Genomic DNA, 22,300 nt, shown 5'->3' with positions numbered 1-22,300 from the left:
AAACAGTTTGCTTGTGGGAACAGGTATCTATCTACCTTAGTAGTTTACACTTGAGAACTTTAAAAAAGAGAACTTTAAGAAATACATTTTTAATATATATTTTACCAAGTTCAGTGCTTTTAGGAAAGGCAACCCGCCCCTCTTCTTTTTTCTATCTGAATGCCCTCTTTTGGAGTTTCGGACTTTGTCAGTTGTCCATATTCTTCCCCCTTGTTTTCTCCCTCCCTCTCAATCCCCCTAAGGTTTACACCTCTAGGGCACCAGTGGTGCTGCCCAGTTGTTATGGCTCCCTTGCAGAAGTGAGGCCTATTAGCTATTTTGGCTCTCAGTTACCATTGTCTTTCCCTTTTTCCCATTTTTTTAATCTTTGATTTTGAAATAATTTTAAATTTATAGGAAAGTTATAAGGCTACACAGAGAAATCTCGTATGCCTTTTACTCTGATACGTTGTTTTTACCACATAATTTTATAACTTTTCTGTTCATCAATAATGTATTTTCTCAGAAGTTTTGAGAGTCTGTTGCATGCCTTTATTCCTAAATACTTGAAAGTGTAATTCTTGGGGACAGATGTGTTTCTGTGTACCTCAGTGCAGTCATCAGTGTCAGGAAATTTAACTTTGGTACAATACTTGGACTTAACGTTCTGTGTTCTGATTTTGTCCATTGGTCTAAATAGTGTCTATATAGCTGTGTGTGTGTGTGTGTGTGTGTGTGTGTGTGTGTGTGTGTGTTACCGCATATTGAACCCAGGGGCACTTAACTACTGAGCCATATTCCCCAGACCTTTTTTGTATCTTTTATTTAGAGACAGGGTCTCATGAAGTTGCTTAGGGCATTGCAAAATTGCTGAGGCTGGCTTTGAATTCTCGATCCTCCTGCCTCAGCCTCCAAAGCTGCTGGGATTACACAGGTGTACCACCACACCTCCACCACAACATCTGGCTTTTATGGCGATAGTCTTTCCTTCAGTATCATTTTAGCATTTAGTTTTTCATTTTTAGAATGTAAGATTTGATAATGAATTAGTTAACTTTTTTTTCTGTGAACATCCAATTTTAAATTAGAGTTCACTTTCCTGATAAAGTAGATACTTTGAAAAAGCACTTTTAAACTAAGGCCTGTGTGTCAGCATGGCATATAGTTTTTGTCCACAGATAGAAAAGGCGATTGGTAATTTTCATATTTTTATTGGTATTTTCTGCAGTATAGTTTTAAAGTTGTTACTTTTAAAATTTAATAAAAGAGGGCTAGGATGTAACTCAGTGGTGAAATGGTTGCATACCACAGTACCACAAAAACGAAAAGAAAAATAAAAAAACTAATAGTTTGAAAAAGATTAGAATTGTTTTTCCATGCAACTTACACTTAATGTCTTCCCAGTGCCTCTCCTTGCCTCTGAAGGAGGTATTGTTTTCTCTTGACAGATGAGGAAACTGAGGCTTAGGGATCTTGAATAATTTACCTAGCATTTCACGGTGAGTCAAGAGCATCAGAGAGAGATGAACCCAGACCTCTCTGATGACAAATGTAATGCTTTTTTTAATTGTACCAGATGGCAAGTTGGGTTCTTGTCTATAAAGTGTGGTAACTGATAGTGGCTGCTTGCAGCTTCACTGGGGACTCAGAAATGAATGCTAGGACTGATTGGCAGTGTCCATCTTCTGCGCACTGGTGGAAGACTGGAGGGTTTCCATACCTCATATTGACTATTCTGGAATTATACCCTCCCCCCCCACTAATCATGGTACTTAAACCTGTCCTTATTAAAAGTCTATTAAGGGGACTAGGGTTGTGGCTTAGTGGTAGAGTGCTCGCCTAGCATGCACAAGGCACTGGGTTCAATTCTCAGCACAACATAAATGTAAAATAAAGATATTGGGTCCACCTAAAACTTAAGAATAAATATTTTAAGAAAAAAGTCTATTAAGGGCCAAGTAGTGGTATGTAGTATCTCCACTTGTGTAAGACGTTCCTGCCAAGAGTGATGATGTTCTTAGTGTGTGGATGAGTTCACTGGTGGCTTTCCTCAGCTCCACACAGCTACAAGTGGTGGGGCTGGAATTGGACACATGCACACAAATCTTCCCTTCTTGATTTAAGCCTGTATTTATGTGGAAATGCACCATGTCATTCTTCTTTTTTAAGAAAGAGCTTGCTATGAGACTGTCAGCAATGACACACGAATATGAACAATGTGGCGTGCTTAGAGGTTTAAATGTAAGAAAACAGTAATGCTGTGATAAAAGCTTTATAATTTTTTGGGTGAAAGGAAAAACAAATTTGAGAGAAAATGGAAATATATTCTGCTATTTTGATACTCCTTTTAGATCTAATTTACTCTTTAAGTAAACAATATATGTGCATTCTCATTTGTTCATAAAATTATTACATTTGCTAAACTAAATTTAAAAGTATAGTTTAGCCAGATAGTATTTTACTCTTTGAATTGACTTACAAGCTGCTGAGCTTTGGGGGATTTAAATTAATAATAGATTTTTGTCAGTTTATAAAAATCAGGCAAACACTGGGGAACCACAGTGGTCTCACTTTCTGGACTTACTCTGCGGTACCTGGGTGCAAAGGTAGGAGGGTTGGTATTTATTTTTCCCACTCACCATTCATGTTCCTGTAGGGTGGTCTAGGTCACAGAAGGAGAGTTGGCAGTAGTCTCACCAAACAAAGACCATTGCAGAATGCGGTTAGCGCTGTGAAGAGCACTGCTAGGGCTTTCTGAGGGGAACCTTGTAGATGGAGAAATGGGGGTCCAGGGGGTTGATGTGGGAGGAGAGAAGGGAGTTGGAACTGGACAGGGTACTTTCACTTGGGTCACAGATAGGTGGAGTGTCCTGTGGCGTCCAAGTAGGAATGTCGGGTGGCAGTTGGGTGTAGAGCTCTAGGCCTCAGAGACACCAGTCGAGGGAGACACTGGGAGACGCTGGCATGGGAGACAGTGGAAGTAATGGCCTATGTGAATTTGTGGAAGGTGAAGGTGCAGTGTTAGGCCCTTGTCTCTTGTCCCTACTGGCCGTTAAGAAAGCCTCCATTCTAGGTAAAGTCCAGCTGTTTAACTGGCCATGCTGTATTAGGAAGCTGTTGCCTTCTCTCTTCAACATTAATCGTTTAATTAATGTTGTAATGGGCGGTGTACTAAGTGCTAGGGGTGCAGAGATAAATGGGACAACCCTTTCACCTTTAAATGAAAATCTGCTGGGGAGACAAAAAAATAAATAGGTTAAATTATTGATTTTGGTTGGATTTCAGTTCACTAATATTTGAAGAGGAAAAGAAAAGAGGTCTAGAAAGTTCTTATTATTGAAAAATTCTATGGTATTTCATTTAACCCCCACTTCACTCCGAGGTGAATATGACTGTATTAAATCATGAGTCCAGAATTACCTAGCTAATAAATGGCATAGCCATGATTTATGTCCAGGTTTATTTAACTCTCAGTCCTGTGTCTTTTCTCCTATGCTTTGCCTCTTATTCTGTTTTAGAACCTTCTTGGATTCTTTGTTTTTTGTGTTAGAGAAAGTGCAGGAGTTGCTGCTGGGAGGCAGATGTGGTGGTCCTTGTGCTTGTGTACAAGAAGGGCAGGGGTGGGAGGGGTGCAAGGATGGGAGGGGTGCTGGGTCTGATGGGAAGCTTTCTGATGAGGGTCTTCCCTGAGATGCAGATTCCGGGATTTAGGTTGGTCTTTGTGAATGAGTCTCAGGATCAGCCCAAGGCCCTGTTTTTTCTACATACCTCTTAGTTTTTGTATCAGTCACATGCATGGAGACTTGAATAAAATGGTATCTTGATCTCATTGGTGATTGATGTCAAGCTAGGAATATGCAGTTATTATGTTAGATCTCAGAATGAGGATCTTAAAAATAGATAATGCATCAGGATAGAAACAGTGACCAGAAATAAGCAAAAGGAAAAGCAGCAGAGATAAAGACAAACTTCTGCACTAGGGTCAACAACCCAACTGTCTGATGTGAGATGTAGGGAAGGCGGGTTCTGACACAACTGAGGTGGTATGGGCTGGCTAGAGAACGCAAAGATCTTAGGCTGCGTGAGTACCAAAGTAGGTTCTAGAAGAAAGGAACCAAGAACCTCACCATAAAGCTTTGCTGTGAAGAGCAGTAAGGATGGTCATATTTTTCTCAGAAAAAGGAAATAGCTGTACATGTTTCATATGATTTCCCAGAGAACCAAAATAAAGCTCGTGGGTACAAATGACTCAGAGAGGAGAGAATCCATGGCGTTGAAGTTGTGGACACTACTGGGGGACTCTTGCATACTTCAGGTATGGACCAGTGAGGTTCTTTTGAGTTCTAAGGTTCTGTTCCATTGCTGAATTCTTAAGAAGGATGTCTTAAGAATTATGATCATGAAAGAATGTACTTTGTGCTTTGGAAATGGGTGATACTGTCATTATTTGATAATGAAAATCATGATCTTTGGATGAGTTTCTAGAGATGGGGGATCAAACTGATAAAAGTTTGAATATCCAAACATCATGGATGCAGTTTATTTTTAGCATATCCCTGAGACTTAAGACCCACAGTTGATAGTCTCAGACTGTTACTTTTAGTTGGTAGTTTATGATAGTTACTTTATGCATAGGTTATCACAATATTTTATGAATAATATGAATACTAAAAAATAAGAATCCAATAGTATTTTATTTTAGGCTCAGAAAAAATTTAAAATGTAGCTGGGAAAGAATATTGTGTGTCTTCTGCTTCTGACTTGTCTAATGAGTACATATATGTGAAAAACTAATTTATTTAAAATTAACATCAAAACATGTTCATTTCAAAGTTGCAAAAGTAAAAATTGCCTAAATGCCTCCCTGAAACAAAAGATTCTCTTCTCATGCCCTTTTCCTTCAAATGTCATTCACAGTTCTCAAATATATATATTCTCAATATCTTACCTTAAGTGCAAACCAAAACTAAGACCAAAAAAATTGAGAGTGGTCCTCTAAGTACATGAGTAATTTGGGGTCTTTATTGAGCTCTCCTTCGACATTGGTAACGGCATCATGGTTAGGGGGCACCAATAATTTGATGGTTTTTTGAAGAGCCAACAGTGTAACCCTTTTTCCTGTTTTCTCTGTTATCTTGGGACACTGCTTTTCATTTTCCTCCTGGACCATTGGAGAACATGGCAGTCCTGTGTTGACAAAAGAAAGAGTATATTGATGCCAGGTCAGAAGGTCTGGTATCTAGTCCATCTTAGTAAACAGGTGCTATTGTCGTGAGTTGTAAATAAAACCAGACAGTTTCAGATGCAGGGCTGTACATTTTTTTTTTTTGTCCCTTTTGATGATCAGATGTGAACCCTTGGGGTTCTGTCATTCACAGCCGCCCTTGTGTCAGCCTGCATGAGAGTCACTGGTCATTGTCTCTGTGGTAGCTGAGAACATTGGTATTTTGTGGCTTGAAGAGGACCAGGTGCTCTTTAAAAAACGAAAGCAGAGAACCTTGGCGTCCTGCTCATTTTTGATAAATGGACTTAAAGCCTTTAGAAGAACTTGATCAAGAGTGACCAACTATCTGTGTGTCTGCTGCATGTATGTATAGCCCGCAAGGTCTAGCTGGTAAGTGATGTTGGATTTTTATTTTTGAGAACGTTGGTGTGGTCAGTCAGCAGGCCCAAGCAGTTCTGAGTAAACAAATGATCCCGCTAGATGTAAAGAAGTGTAAAATCTGGACACTTGTAATTTGGTTTCAAATGACATTGGGAGGTTAGAAGTCGAACATGAAAAATGGAAAAATGGTACAGGAGTGAAATAACAAATGAGGCAACTTAGAAGGCTGTCACATGGTGGCATCTGGGAGATCCCTGGCAGGTGTGCCATCAACAGGAGTGCTGCTGGGGTGCAGTGAAGGGGCACACAGGTTGCGAAGGTTGCTGGTGGGACAGGATGGCAGGAGTGGGCCCATCATGCCCTCAGAGGGTGGCTGGATGCAGGAGAGGAAGACAAGTGCTGGGCAAAGACATCTGGTCACAGCCTCTTCCCCTGCTGCCGGAAGCCAGAGTTGTGTTTGTAGCGTGCTTAGGGGAAGGAGGCTTTTTAGAGCTGAATTTAGATATCATCATGGAAAAGTCAACTTTGCTTCCCAATATGACAGCTATTTACAGGTCATTGTGGCAGCCCTGATCATTTTCAGCAAAGTTTTCACATAAGTGTAATTGTGTGCGTCACAATTGAAAAAATATGCCTTACTTCTGCATGTCTCTACATACCCCCACTCTGTTGGTACAGCTTGTTCCCAACTTCTGTGACTGTTGCATAGTCTGGTCCTTTCGGTTTTTCTTCTCTGAACACATAATAGATGACTTCGGGCTTCCAGATCCATGTTAGATCTTTTCAACTCTGAGGTCCTACGTACTAAGTTTTAATTAATTTGATGTTCAGCATAATTGTGAGGGTAGACGTTGTTTCTTCCCATTTGTGAATAAGAAAACCTAGAAACAGGTTTCTTATTCAAGGTCACAGAGTGGTAGTAAGTGGTGATACAAGGCTGTGAGTCCGCCAGCTTCAGAGCACGTTGGTGAGGAGCTCCTGCCCGCTGGAGCAGGGGTGCCACAGGGGGAACAAGGTGTTGAGGCTCATCAGTAGTTGTCGTTGGAAGGAGTTTGACACTGTTTTATACCTATTGGTTCCAGTACTCATTTACTCTCACCAGGTGAGACTATTTTTGCCTTTTTTCTAGATAATGGAGTATTGCTTCCAAAGTTTCCTTCAGTTCCCAGTAAAGGAGCGTTTCCCCAATGATTCAAAGGAATTGGGGTTTCTTTCTGTGAGCTCTTGTTTAATCCAGATGTGCAGATAAAGCTGCAGAACAAGATATGGTAGTTCTTCTTTCTGTGGAGTTTTGCAAAGCCTCTCTTCAATTTGTAGTTTAAGGAATAGGGCTGAGAAAATCTTAAGGGAATTTTTAATAAACTCTTCTTAATTCACTGTTTAGGAACAAATATGGTTATATAGATAACTTGACTGTAAAAGAATGATATTGAAAGACTATAAAAAGTGTAAAGTATCTGAAGTATGTTAGAAGTGTGTAAGTAAATTGTCCTTTAATTTGGATAATCTTTCCTTTTTTTTTTTTTTTTTGTAGGGGAATTGAACCCAAAGGTACTTAACCACTGAGCCATATCCCTAGCCATTTTAAAATATTTTATTTAGACACAGGGTCTTGCTGAGTTGCTTAGGGCCTTGCTAAGTTGCTGAGGCTGGCTTTGAACTAGGAATCCTCCTGCCTTAGCCTCCCTAGCTGCTGGGATTACAGGTTTTGTGCCACTTTGTCCGGCTTAACTTGGATGATCTTAAAAAGGTAACTCGATTCCCAGATTTGCCCCTGAGAGCCCATTTAACAATCTACCCTGTCTGCTTAGAATCTGTACACAAGTATGTTTTTTAAAATGTGCATTGCACTTCTTCCTTGGTTGGAAACTTGAGGCTCTTGGAACAACTTATCACCAAAAGAAGACACAGGCCAGGATGTGTATGTGTGTCCAGAAGCTCATTTGAATATGGAGGAATTACCAGAAGGCCTCATCAGGAAATGAAATTAGGGGGCTGAGGTGGTGGCTCAGTGGCAGTGTGCTTGCCTGGCATGTGTGAGGCACTGGGTTCGATTCTCAGCAACCCATATAAATAAATAAAATAAATGTCCACTGACAACTAAAAAAATATTTAAGAGGGGGGAAAAATCAGATTGCAGTAGAAGCTGAGTAACTAAAACCAGACTATTCGGGCCAAGAGCTCTTCAAAAATGGTGTTGTATCCTGTGGCCTTCAAAACTCTTGTCTTCATGAAATTGAAATGCAGACTGCAGCAGTTGGGGAATGCACGTTGGGAATAACCTGTTTAGGTAGATATTTGAGGTCTGAGCTTAGGGGGGCTCCACCACTGAGCTAACACACTTAGGCCTTTTTATTTTGATACAGAGTCTCACTAAGTTGCTCACGCTGGTTTGAACTTGGGATCCTCTTGTCTCAGCCTCTTGAGTAGCTGGGATTATAGGTGTGCACTTGTGCCTGGTAGGACCATTCTTAATGTGGGTGATATATCTGATATAGCATAGATTTTCTGTGAGAAATGCAATGGTCATCCTCTGAAAAATATATCGATAGGAGGAGAGATGATAAAAAAATATAAAATTGTTTCAGTTTAAATGTGAATATGAAGAACAACTTGCATTTGAATTTCTTGAAATGGCTTAGATTTGATTTGTTTTTTGGTGTTTTAAAGAGCTAGTAGTGAGTGAAAAGTTGGGGGGGGTTGAGATATTGCATTTCTACATATTTAATGTTAAAAATAGAATATGCAGTGGGATGAATATGGATTATGGGTAAATATTTAATAATAGAACATAAGAGAAGGTTAAAATGAAAGAATTTCCAGTAGAGGAGTATCTGTTTTCAAGCCTTTTGAGAGGTATTGATGATCTGTATTTCATGCTTTTGGTTTTCAGGAATCTCAGGTTAAGCTAACAGTTTGACAGCGCAAATTAACTGAATTTTAAGCAGGACTGGGAAAACTGCTGGCAAAGATGAGACAGAGATTACAATTCAGTTTTAGTCACTGATAAGATGAATTTGCTGCCCTGTTGCCTATAGCCTTAAAATATAGACATTCCAGTCATTTTTCTACCTAAATTTCTGCTTTAATTAAGTCAGTTTGGTCTGGCACTACTTAAAGTGAAATAGTAGACCTTTCCTCTGCTTTGGGCTCTGCAGATTGAAAGTGGAGATAGGGCTGCTGCAGGGCCCTGTGGTGGACACTGGGCCTGGAATGTTAATTCTCTCAGCCTCCTGGTAGGCCGCGCATACCCCAGGCTGGTTTTGAAATCACCAGCTCAGTCTTGGGCTTCACACCTCCATAGAAGGCTTTGTCTCGTCTTTTGAAAGAAAATCTGGAGGATATTAGATTTGCTTTTCTCAGGTATCTATTCTAATCTAAAAAATCTTTCGAGAACTCTGGGTCCTGGATTCTGGAGTTACGTGGGGAGGTCAGCCTGTGGGTCTGATCTGAGGCCAACAGTCAGTGTCACTGGAGCAGAACCACGCACTGCCCTCCGTCGTTTTAAAAAGTACAGACCTTTCCTTGGCTGCTGACATTGTGAATTTGGAGCAGAACTTTTCTTTGGAGGAGGTGGGGCCTAGCACAACTCACCTGTTGCCCCTGTGTCCTTTCACTGGTCCACTGGGGTGGGTCACTTCTGACTCTTCCTCTGCCTCCCTCAAGGTCAAGCTCAGGTGTGTCCTGAGAGCCTGAGAGCTGCACCTTTGGCAGCCTGCCTCCAGGGAGGTCTCTCCCTCCCTCAGGGTCTAAGCCCCTCTCCTTCAGCCAAAGCCAGGGTAGTTGCCCAGGCAGCCACCCAAGCCCTTTGTGTTTCTGCCTCCAGTGTCCGGCACAGTGAGCATGGTCACTGATAAAATCATTGAAGTCGGTACACACAGTCATGTCCTTAAAATGAACAGCGGTGACCAAGATGCAGGAGTGGAAAATGGCCACACACCCTCTTGGGGAAAGGAGTGAATGAGGCAGAACTGGCAGTTCATAGCTTCCTGGCTTGGGTGTGGGGTCTCACCGAGGGGCTGGGGGGGCTCTTTATACCTCCAGTTTCTGTTCTCGTCTCTGCATTGAGAATGCCCTTGCTGAGCTCCCCAAGTCTCTGTGGTCAAGCAGGGAAAACTTTTATAACTTCACCTTAGTGGACCCCAGCTGTGCATTGATGAGCGTGTTTTGTTGCCCCCGGTGACTGCCTTTTCTCCCGTGACTCCACTGTCTGGAATCTGACTACATTTCCTCACCATTCTTTTTCCCTCTATGGGCTCATTTTCCTCCTTTTTACTTAATTAGTGATGTTCTCTAAGATGAATTTCTCTACCCATTGTTTTCTTTTCTCGTAGTCTTCCTGGGTAAAGTTAATGGGTTTTGCTTGCTTCATGATGTTAATTCATCCAGTATTTATTAAGTATTTACTATGTGCCAAGTGCACCTTTTGACTTTGCCCTGGATAAATAATAGTAAATAAAAGAGAAAACCCCTGCTGATTTCCCCTACATATTTTCTTTGTAATATTCCTAGTTATTGATAGACCTTTATTTTATTTATTTATTTCTATGTAATGCTGAGAATCGAACCCGGGGCCTCACACATGCCAGGCCAGTGTGCTTCTGCTGAGCCCCAGCCCCAGCCCCTCCCAACTTATTTTTTAGGTCCCCACGCTGCAAACGTGTGTGTTTTCATCAGGATTTCCCCCTGGAGCCTCAGTTTTCATGTGTAAGCAGAGTTGGCTTCCACTCCCTAGTCCCACCAGATGATACCTTGCCACTCCCCAGTCCAAGCCCTGTCCTCTTCATAGCTGCCAGGTCAGGCCCACAGCCTCCCAGCCCAGCGAGGCCCTTTGAGCTGCTGTCAGCCACTTCCCGCAGGAAACGCTGGTGCTCTGGGAAAGCACTTTGTGGTTCATTCATAAGAGGTGATCTGAGTGGCTTGTAAAGCTCACCCTTTTTCTGGCTTCTGTGTCCTTCCACTTCTCTGATTCTCCTGCTTTGCTTGGACCCCGACTGCTTGCATTTTCTCTAGGCAGTTGGTGTCCCTGAGCCGGGCTGGTGCGGGCTGGTGCTGCGTCTCCCCACCTTGAACCTGTTATTGCCATTCAACTGGGAAATGGTTAAGCCTTCCTGAGTCCCCATGTCCTTAGAGTTGTGTAGGGATCTGTGTCAGATCTTGGATGGAAGAGTCTGTGCTGCGGGTGGCTGGCCTCCGTAGCCCTGGGCCAGGGATTCCCTGCACGGCTCAGCCCTGCCTGTGCCCTGGGCGAGAAGGCTCTGCTGAGGACTCCTGACCCTCCCTGATGGCCTTGGCCCTGAGGCTAGGACTGACTCACCAGACCAAAAATAAAATCTGGAATCTAGTTTTGAGCTGATTATGTTTGGTAAGATGCTTGCTTGAACAGGGAAGGTGGCTTATGACTCATTAGTCTACAACTACTGGTGATCTTTGAAAATTTTATCCTAGACATTTTGTATTATCTAAAATCTGACCTTTCACTTTTTAATGAACACTCTTGATGCACTAATGCTTCATCAGGACTAGCAGGCTCAGGTCTAAAAAATATCCTTGTTGTAAGGACACTTTGAAGTCCTAAAGTGTTGCTAAATCACTCTTATCCTTTGCCCTTACTACTAGTAAGTTAAAAGGAGCCGAGTGGGGTTAGCTGTTATGTTCATTTTCTGTGTGCACAATAGAAGTTTAGATGCTTAGGATGTAAAAATCTTAAATTGTATTATTTACTCCTGATCACTCTTAATTGTTAAAACTTTCCTGAAAGTTGGGAGGGGAGGGCGATTATTAGGCATCAGGATATTTTCTTAATGTTCTTCTGCATTTCCGTCAGGTCATTTAAAAAAATATTTTCAAAATTTAAAAAATTAGGATAGTAGTGTTTTAAACACGTGTGTTAAATACACAACAAAACCTTCTGCATTTGTGATAAACAGTAAATGAATAACCTTTATTCTCTGCTTATTCTTCACAGGGGAGTCCAATGGATCCAATGGTGATGAAGAGGCCCCAGTTGTATGGGATGAGCAGCAACCCTCATTCCCAGGCGCAGCAGAGCAGCCCATACCCAGGAGGCTCCTACGGTCCCCCCGGCGCACAGCGGTACCCCCTTGGCATGCAGGGCCGGGCCCCAGGGGCCCTGGGAGCCCTGCAGTACCCACAGCAGCAGGTGGGTGCTGGTTTTTCTCCCTGCCTCTCTTTTTTGCTCTTTGTCTTTTGTTGTCAACCTGAGATTTGTGTTAAGAGAATTAGGGGGCATTTCATTGATTTTTTTTTTTTTTGGTACCAGGGATTGAACTCAGGGGCACTGAGCCACATCCCCAGCCCTGTTTTGCATTTTATTTAGACTGACTCGCTGATTTGCTTTAGTACCTCTCCATTGCCAACGCTTGCTTTGAATTCACTTTCCTCCTGCCTCAGCCTCCCCAGCTGCTGGGGTTACAGGAGTGCGCCGCTACAGCTCCCTACTCTTTTAGTTATCATTCTTGATGAAACAGTAAAAATCATTAATTTATCTTGACCTTTAAAATCAAGTTCTTGTAATGTTGAACTTTATACAACAAAGTAGACAAAATCCCGGTTTTGTAGAAGGCCAGTAGTGCTGATTGTATTTGAAAGATGGACTGCATCAAAATTTTTCAGAAAATTATATAGATCTGAGCTTTATAAAGTAAACTTGGCATTGTTACATTTCTGAGGTCAGACTGTGTCAAATTCAGAGCTGTGAACAGATTTCCTTCTGGTGACCTTTCAAGTCATTCAAAAGGTCTTGTCCATGAAGATATTGCCAGCTTAATTTTTTTTTATTTCTTAATAAAGCATTTCCTGTATAACTTTTAAAAAAGGTTTCTGTATTTCATATGAGGATTTGATCTGTTGTCTTAGATCTTAATGAGTTTTACAGCAAAAGATCTAATTTTTGCATTTTTCTCCAGAATCAATGAAGTTAGGATAAATGACCAGTCACCTGGCAATCTAAACCTCCAGCCTCTCTGATACTCCTTATTATGTTGGCCCGAGGAGCATGAAATTGGGAAAAGACTAAAGTAGATTCAGACTTGTCAGGGTATTTAGTTTCTGGGAACCGCAGAAAGGGGTATTTCCAAATTGCTGTCCTGTGCCTGGTGCCCCCAGGGAGTGGGGAGGCTGATACCCTTGGGGTTTTGCTGTGCAGATTGGGGCATTCCAGGAGGCTGCCTGGAACCCATTCCAGGGCTTGACACCCTTCCTCTCAGGACATGCTTCCCTGTATTTGATCAAAAATCTGCTGGGGGCAGCGGGAGAAAAGCTGGACCGAACTAGTTTTCTCTCTACAGGAGGAAGGTGTCTCAGACTTCAGTGGTCCAGGGCTGGATACTAAAAGTTCACCAGTAAGTTGCCTCCCAGCCTTCCCTTTAAGGCTGAGTACTGTCTTTCCTCTTTATCTTTATGGAGGAAGATAAAAGGAGCTCAGTCTGCTGGAGTCCTAGCTGTTGATTCCTTAAACAACCTGTAGTTATTGTTTGAAGATTTCACTCTGCAGTTATTAAAGATCAGTTACTGGGAATGCTATCAATTCAGTTGAATACTGAACTGTACTCTTAATTTTCTCGACATTATTACTTTCTTCCAGCAATATTTTGCTTCTTAGAATCAAAGTCCTTAGTTGTGCTTGCTAATTGTGAGGGAGGTAATTTCTAAATGTGAAAAGTGATTGGGTTTCCGTGTCTCTGCAGCCCCCCAACTCCTGTTTTAATTTAGAGCTACTTTGCCTTTTTTTGAGGGGAAGAAGCCAACAGCTGTTTGTACTGGGACTGACAGTTCTGTGTAGCCTCTGGCCACTGGGGTGGCTGGGGAGGGGTGGGGAAGAGGCAGAGGGTTGTGAGGAGTGGCAGGGCTGCCTGACAGTGCCTACTGCCCTGTCCCTCTTGAGTCTGTGCCTTCTTTTTCCACCACTTCCCCTGAAGTGGCCTTGGAAAGTTATTTTCAAAGTCCTTTTTAGAAGTTTGAGACCTTGGCTTAGTTTGCAGAATCACAGTCAGTCACACATATGGAGTGTGTGAAGCGTGATTATTAGGAAATTTCTTTTTATTATTTCCAAACAAAGAGGACCTACACAGATACATAGAGCAATCTCATTTGTCTTAGCTTCTTGGTTTCATTTAACAATTCTGACTTTTATATTTTAATAACCAAACAACTTTTAGATTTATTCGAAGGGGCAGATTGATGACGATTATCCTAGTATTTCAGCAAATAGTGGATCTGGAATTATAAAATGGGAAAGAGAAGGAAAGCAAAATGAGCCAGTTGTGGTGGTGTACCCCTGTAGTCTAGCTATTTGGGAGGTTGAGGAAGGAGGATTGCAAGTTTGAGGCCAGCCTTAGCAACTTAGTGAGACCCTGTCTTTTTTTTTTTTTTAATTTTATTCATTTTATTGTTGATGGACCTTTATTTTTTATTTATATATGGTGCTGGGAATCAAACCAGTGCCTCACACTTTCGAGGCAAGCGCTCTACCACTGAGCCACAACCACCATCCCTCCTTAAAAAAAAGGAAAAGAAAAAAAAGGGCGGAGGATTCAGCTAAGTGGTAAAATGAAAATAAATAAGTAAATAAAAAGCAAAATGAGAGAGCTAAGTCCAAAAGTGGTTTATAATGGGAAAGCATGAATTTTTTAGTTTGTAGAAAGATCCATATTATGAATACCTTTACAACAAGTCTTAATTTTAATTAAGATTTTATATCAGGTATTTTACTGCTGCTGACCAGAAAGAAATGCTCAGATCTTTCTGATAGTGAAAGGAAAATAGTGGATCTGATAAGAAACTATCCTGGTGCAGTAATGCCCAGCTTTCAGATTGAATTGATCATAATCTAGGATCTAAATAATCTGTGCTGCTTTTTCACTCTTTCATGTAGTTATAATAGTTCTGAAACACATATTTTGTTTTGAAATTTAAAAGACTAAACTGGGTATACATTTTTGAAGGTGTGCAATATTTTAAAGAAGACATACAGCTTTTATAATACCAAGTAGATTTGAAATGGGAAGGAATTAGTGAGCAAGGTTGAGCAAAGGTTATTAGAGAACTCACTCGCATTTAATTTTGTTAGTTTTAGCCTGTGTTCTTTGAGGAATTTTCAATGGAGTTGCTGTTTGTAAATTTTGGAAGTTATGAATGTGTCCACAGACAAGGTCCTATCACTGATTGGCTGCTGGTCCTATCCTTCTTCTCCAAGGATTAATGTAATTGGATGAGCATTATTGTAGTTATGGCTACTAATGTTCTTGAGGGAAAGAGTTGGACGATAATTATGACATTGAATATTTATCGAGTGGACATCACCACCTAGGCATGACTTTTCTTTGGATGCCTTCCAAAGCTTTCTGTGTTTGGTTTGTGAACCTCTAATGAGCTGAATCCAGCTCATTTAATATTGCTCATATATTTTTGCAAAGGATTAAAATGCGGGAATTCAAGTTTGTAAATTGAGTTGCCTACTTACCAGCTGAGTGGTAAGTTTTCTTTGGCTCAGGGGTCATAGTTTGATTCCTGGCTGGCATTCCATTCCTGTGATAGGAATTTTAAATAAGTATTCTGTTAAAAAAAAAAAAACTGCAGTGCTCTTGTGAAATTTAGCATGGATTTGATCTCTGTTTATTTTTTTGTCTCTGAGGGTCAGGAAGAACTGGCCACCAAGTGTTTGATTTTCGTATTAACTTGGTGAATTTTGATTTATATGGTGATAATTTTATTTTTGAAATAAACTCATGACTGGGTCATTGAAGCATGACGTGATAATAGTATATTGTTTTAGTCTGTATTAACTGGAACTAGATTTGTGGTCTTTTACTTGCTGTTTCTCTCTCTCATCAGGCAAATACATGCCTAAACAGATTAGTCTTGCACGGTTCCCTAAAAACTAGTCTACTTGGGTTTTTATTGAGTTGAGAGGGGAAATGAATTTTCTATGCCTCTGCGGAGAACGTTCTGCCTCCAGGCTCCCGGAATTCAAACCTGGGGATGGTTAGCAGAAGCACATTGGTTGACTTCATCTAGTGCATAGCTACACAGATGTTTAATCCTTAAAGTTGCTGGAATTTGACTCTTTTGAGTTTTTAATTTATAGACATAGAGGTAGTCTTTACTGACAGGGATATGGATAAACAAGTGTTTTGTTTCATTTTTCTTGTCATCTGTGATCATAAATGTGTACATAGACTCTTACCAACTTGCAAAGAAGAGTTTTATGTAAAATAACACTCAGGAAAAGTAGGCTATGGAAGGGGTGTGTGTGTGTGTCCCCACCTGGTTTCAGTGGTGCAGTCTGAGCTCTTCCTTGAGGTCTTGAGTTTGGGGTTGGCGTTTTTCACTGCTCTTACCTTGTTGTTGAAGTCTGATAGTATGGTGCCTGTTGGAATTATAAAATGGGGAAAGTGAAAGAAATCAAAACCAGACATGTAAGTTCAAGGGTGGTTCATCACAGGAAACTGTGACATTTTTAGTTTGTAAAACAATCTGTATTGTGAAGACCTTTACAACAAAACAAGGAATATGGTCATTGTTGAAAGTGACAAAATTAAATAGACATTAGTTATTTTTGTTATGATGACTCATCTGAACTTAGTACTTTAAGTTAAAGTAAAAACTGAATTAAAAACAAGTTCTTTTGAAGAGTACTTTAAAAATTTTATTTTATTGTATTTGTTCTTTTTAGATATACATGACAGTAGAATGTTTGTTGGCATGTTGCACCTACATGGAGTATAGCTTATTCTAATTAGGATCGTATTCTTTTGGTTATACACGATGTGGAGTTACCCTGGTTGTGTATTCAAATACAAGGCTAGGAAAGTTATGTCTGATGAATTCTACTGTCCTCTCCATTCCCTCTTCCTCCCTTCCCTTTGTCTAATCCAGTGGACTTCTGTTATTTCATTTAGCATGATATTCTCCCATCTGTCCACTTACCAGCAAATGCCATGATTTCATTTTTATTTATGGCCGAGTAATATTCCATGTGTATATATACCACATTTTCTTTATCTATTCATTTGTTGAAGGCCACCTAGGTTGGTTCCATAGCTTGGCTCTTATGAATTGAGCTGCTATAAACATTGATGTGTCTGTACCACTCTAGTATTCTGATTTTAAATCTTTGGGTATAGACTAAGGAGTGGGATAAGTGGATCATATGGTGGTTCCATCCCAAGTTTTCTGAGGAATCTCCATACTGCTTTCCATAATGGTTGCACCTGTTTGCAGTCCCACCAGCCATGTATAAGAGTACCTTTCCTCCCATATCCTCATCAACATTTTTTGTTACTTGTATTCTTTTTTTTTTTTTTTTTTGTGAGAGACGGGGAGAGAGAGAGAGAGAGAAAGAGAGAGAGAGAGAGAATTTTAATATCTATTTTTTAGTTTTCGGCAGACACAACATCTTTGTTTGTATGTGGTGCTGAGGATCAAACCCGGGCCGCAAGCATGCCAGGTGAGCATGCTATCGCTTGAGCCACATCCCCAGCCCCTTACTTGTATTCTTGATAATTGCCATTCTGACTGGAGTGAGATGGAATCTAACTGTAGTTTTAATTGCATTTCTCTTAATTGCTAGAGAGTTTAACATTTTTTCCTTGTATTTTTTGACCATTTATATTTTGAAGAGGACTTTTAAAAGCAGTAGGTATTCTAGTGTGTGTCTATAATTTTTCTTCTGTATCCTTTGGCTGTATCTTTGCTGTGTGTGTATTTTTTTTTTTTTTCTTGGCACCAGGGATTGAACTCAGAGGCACTCAACCTGAGGCACATCCCCAGCCCTTTTCAATTTTGAGACAGGTTCTTGCTCAGTAGCACTTCATTAAGTTGCTGAGGCTGGCTTTGAACCTGTGATCCTCCTGCTTAAGCCTCTTGAGCTGCTGGGATTACAGGTGTGTGCTACCACGCCTGTCTTTGCTGTTTTTTGAGTGAAATATTTATTTCAGAACATAAGCATTTTATTTGGTACCATCTTCATAGCCAAAACACTTCTTCCAATGCAAATGTTTGTTTTGGCAGCGGATCTTTCTAAAAAGGAGACGAACATCACAATTGTTTGGCTAAAATAAATGTTTTCTTTGGGGTTATTAAGGTGCCTGAACAATTTCTAGGATTCTCACCTGTGTTATTTTATGTTTTTGGTCTATTCTGGGAAAAGTGGTTTTCTTTTGAATGTAATTCAAATCACGTTTTGATATAGTTGGAACAATATCTCTGAAAAGTAAGGGTGATTGGAGAGAGGAAAGTCCAGTTAGACCTAAAAATGTCAGTATTTTGGCATGAAATGTCTGTTTTAGACTCAATTTCTGAATCATAAACATGAAGCCAGAAGTCAGGACTAAATTTTGGTTTCATCTAAAAAAGAGCTTAGCCCTCCTGTTTTGAGGGAATAGGATGGAGTGTCACAGGCTGAGAAGGAAGACTGGCTTGGGGGAGGAGGAGGAGTGCTAAGTATCTGTTTTCCTTTCAGACTCTTAATTTTTTGATAGCTTCTGTATTCACTGGGATACCCACCTGTGTCTGTGTGCACATGTGCTCATACTCGTGTACGTAAAACACAGTGTTCCTATGATGGTGGCATTCTTGTGTAATTAAATATATTTCAGGTGTATACAGATATACAACTAAATGAAATGAAGGTGATTATTTTGACCATTAAAATAGAGAAATGCTGTGAGATTTCATTAGCTATGTTATTTGCAGCATTTCAGGAATCTGCTGTCTACTGAGAGACTTGGAGCCAAACAGTTTTGCCTGTGCACCTGAAATGTTTGGAGTCCTTTCCGCTGATGGCACATTTGTATAAACAGTAGCCTTTTGTTGGCCACATTTTGTCTTGGTTTTTTCCGTTGTTCATCATTGAACAGGAAGGTATTTAAGGTTTACCAAATAAAACCACATTTACACCTCACATTTCTGCTTCCAAGAAGATAACAGATGCCACTAGCTTTGATGCCAAAGTTCCCTGTAGTTGGAGTTTTGTACCAAGAAAATATTTTTTTAAAGATTTGTAGATATGCTAAGTTTTATTTGTTCCTTAAAGTTTAAATTTCTAGAATTCTTAACTGGTTTTATTTACCTTTTATATTGTGGTTGGATTTAAACATATTTGAAGCATTTAGTGTAGCATTGTTTGTGGGGCTGAATGCTGTGTACCATCTTCAGGATACCCAGAATGGAGCTCACATTTTGAATTAAACACTGATTTTTAAATAATTAGCCCTTTTCCTGAAAGAAAGAAAGACAAGACAAGATCAGACTGTACTTGAAGGTTTAATGAGAAAATGTGAGATGATTTCACCTTTAGTTTGGAAAGCTGCTTTTGTATTAGGAAATTTATGTGGATACTCTTGCTTTTCCTGGAGCGTTACATTATTCTGGGTGTCCTGAAGATGATCCACAGCATGAGGTGCTCATTCTGTGCTGGGAAGTTTGTACTCTTTTCTCATAAATTTGGTTTCTACTATGTATTCTACATATATAGACTTCCACATAAAATATCTGTAAGCATTTCTATTATAGTTTGTTTTTGAGATGTGAATCTTAAGGGCATATTTTAGGTAGTATTAGAATTACTTGAGTAATTTAAATAAATAAATTTTGCTTATTTGCTTTTTCCAGAGAAACACTAAGAATGATATTTTACTATTTATGTTAAAATATTAACAATTCAAATGAAGCTAACAATATAGACATCAGTAAAATCAACCAACTACATTCCTTCCACGTTCCCTGAAAACCAAACACTAAACAACATGATAAATGGTAAGTTAAAGCAATTAAAGTGTATCTTTGAGTATCGTACTGCTGAATGCTAGTTTCCTAGGGCACTTGAGACCTGCTCCCAGGTGCCCAGGGATCTTGATGTCAGTGCCATCTGACTGTGGAGGCCTTCTCTCCTTTCTGAAAGATTTGAATGTGGGAAGTGTGTGTATGACACAGGTGTCCCTTGCCTACCTGAAAAGCTCCAAACCGAACTTTTGGTCCCTAGATACTTGTCTACAACAGTGTGAGTTACCCAGCTTCCTAGTTTCTATGGAGAAGTGTGTTTATATACAAACCAGACCATATTCCAAAGAATTAGTCAATACCAATAAAGAGAGATGAATTTGGCTCAGAGTAAGAGTACCAAACCAACCAGCCAATGAAATTGGCTCTTCCAGGTTAGTCAAAGGTTAAGATCCAGATCCAGCTCTATAAAGCATTTAACATTTAGAAATGAAGTGAAACCAATGTTAATAGCAAAAATATGCAACTATTGGAATTCAATGCAAAAAACTGTCATTATTGAGGCAATTAGGTTTTACTTAATGCTCTGAGTCTTAGCAGAACCAGTCTCCCGTGGACAGCTAGCTGCAGTAGCTGGTCCCCTGGAGTTTAAGGACAAATGTCTTTTGGGAAGGGAACCTCTGTCTAGATGCCTCACAGAAAGGACAGCCAAACAGGGATGGATTCCCAGCACCAGCCACTTAGGACAGAGAACAGACCTGCAAGCAGTAGCTCTTGAAGTCTCAAAGTAAAGATTAGATATTCTTTTAAAATCAGTATCACAGTTTTTATTGATTCTAGAGAGACACAGGGGAAAAGGAAAGAGGGTAAATCATTGTTGGTTTTGTGACCTCAAGACACTTCCTTAAAATGTGAGGCCAGAAGGGGAGGCTTCCTTTTCTTTAATTAGCATATTACCTTGAAAGTTCCAGTACCGTTTTCATGTACCTAATAGTCACTTGCCATCTGTCTTTGATGTTTAAGTCTTTGGAGGTTCTCCTCAGTGTCCTGGGCTTCATGAAGAAATGAGCCTTCCTCTTCCTGCCTGCGCATCCTGTGCCATTTGCCAGTGGTCATGGAGACTGCAGGATTCTTATTCTCCAAGAGCTGTCCAGATTTTGATGGTGAGGAAATCAGTGGACTGCCAGCTGGTGCTTCTTTCTTCATGGGGGTCTTGCTGATTTCTCCCCATTCTTCTTCCTCACTAGCTTCAGTAGTAAACTGAGGGAGACTGGTGACCTGTAGATGTTATTGGTCTTAGCCTTTGTGACATCATATGCGTCACAGCACACAGAGTAAGTCCAAGAGTTACAGGATGCTTTCCTGCCGCAATACAGTATGAAACAGAGAATGTAGTGGGGGCTCTGGGAGGATGCCAGCTTGACCCGGAAGTCTACACTGCTGCTAAAAGCCACCAGAATTCAGAAATAAGCAACATGTGACGTGCTTTCTTCCGAATCAAAATCTGCTATGCTTTGTCTAGCTAATCAAATTTACGTCACCTTAGCATATCTAGGCTGCAAGAGAGGTTATGAATTTGATTTCTGAATTCTAGATTATGGAGGCAGAACTTTTTGGTTACTGTCTTTGTAGAAAACATAGAATTGTTCTTGACAGTTGAGTATTTCTCTTGTGTAAAAATTTCCCTCCCATGTCTCCTCTGTGGTCTCTCTGCCTCAACAAACGGCAGCTCCATCTTTCAGGTGCCCAGGCAAAAACTCCAGTTACCCTTTTTTCCAACCTTTGAATCTGTTAGCTGATCCCATTGATTCTTCCTTTAAAAGGCATGCAGAAGCAGGTACCTATCCCTGCCTTGGTGGCTCCTGCCCTGGCCCAAGCCCCGTCATCTCCTGTTTGCCTTGTCACCACGGGCTCTCACTGGACTTGCTACTCACCCTCACGAGCCAGCATCTGTTTTCAGTGTAGCAACCTGAGTAGTCCTTTCAGGGGTCTTTGCCAGACCCTGGCTGTCCTCCTGGGTCTCCCCATTTCACTCAGGCAGGGGTGGGGGGCTGCTTCACCACCTCTCCACCCTCTGTCCTGTCCTTCACCCTCTTTTTACCCTTCCCCAGGACCCTCTTCTTGCCTGCTGGGCAGGCCCTCACCCAAGACAGTCTTCTTTAACATGCCTTCTCCAACTTAAATGAATCTGCGCACCCCTCTTTCCCTTGTCCCTATTTTATTCCCCCGTCCTGTGTGTTACCACTGAACTATATTGGTCTTCATTGTCTAATTCACCTCTTAGAACGCAAGCTCTGGGATTTGCCCCCACTGTAAGCCTGTCAGATGGAACTGACATTGAACTAACTCTGCAAACACTTGAAATAAATGAATGAAAGGATTTGCAGAGTTTTAGACTTTAGCCAGTGACATTTGTCCTGCACACTGCAAAAATTTCAGTATGTTTAATGGTGTGTCTGCACCTCGGATTAGCTGTGAGCTGGGATCTTCACCAGGCCCTTGTTTCCAGTGAAGTCTCTGTGCCTCTGCTGCTCTGTCATAAAACCTGTTGATGACTGCGGGGCTGTGCTTTTAACTCTGCCTCGAGATTCCCAGTGAAGTTTTGATGCCCAGGAGACCGTGCAGACAGAGTGGTTCTCTGTCCTATTTCACTGTGTGCAGTGCTGTGTGTCCTTTACCTCTGTTACCACCCCCATTTGGTAGATTGGGAGCCTGCCACTTCACTTCATGGTGGGTCATATTTGTAGCATTCTGTCTTGTGCGGGTGGAATCCATCAGGTCGGAGCAGAGAGTCTGCAGTACGGTTGAATCAGATTTGGCTTGCACATCATGGGAGGTCAGATTTCTACCCCAGCGCTGATTGTTGACTGTGTGTATCAAGGACAGCCCCCCAAAAGGTTCCTGTGCCATTTGGACACTACAGACGACCCCCCCCCCTTTCTGGTAGGAGTTTGCTGTCCTGGAGGAGAGAGT

At 41.0% G+C, this 22,300-nt stretch overlaps 1 protein-coding gene across 9 annotated transcripts in view; it reads left to right on the top strand.

Moving 5' to 3' along the window:
* The window catches only part of Arid1b (AT-rich interaction domain 1B), a 394,730-nt gene that overhangs the window by 33,448 nt on the left and 338,982 nt on the right, over window positions 1–22,300 (top strand). For 6 of the 9 annotated variants that reach the window (XM_078018840.1, XM_078018836.1, XM_078018839.1 and 3 more), the window contains exons 2-3: window positions 11,553–11,747; window positions 12,895–12,948. In XM_078018840.1, coding sequence (XP_077874966.1) covers window positions 11,553–11,747; window positions 12,895–12,948 — 249 coding nt within the window. The remainder of the gene's footprint in view (window positions 1–11,552; window positions 11,748–12,894; window positions 12,949–22,300) is intronic. The other 3 variants (XM_021723928.2, XM_078018837.1, XM_013356910.4) reach the window with 1 other exon arrangement.

This window comes from Ictidomys tridecemlineatus, chromosome 8 (genome assembly GCF_052094955.1).
Source record: "Ictidomys tridecemlineatus isolate mIctTri1 chromosome 8, mIctTri1.hap1, whole genome shotgun sequence".
NCBI lineage: Eukaryota > Metazoa > Chordata > Mammalia > Rodentia > Sciuridae > Ictidomys > Ictidomys tridecemlineatus.
The sequence above is the reverse complement of the archived record's forward strand: the minus strand, read 5'-3'. Positions and strand labels throughout refer to the sequence as shown.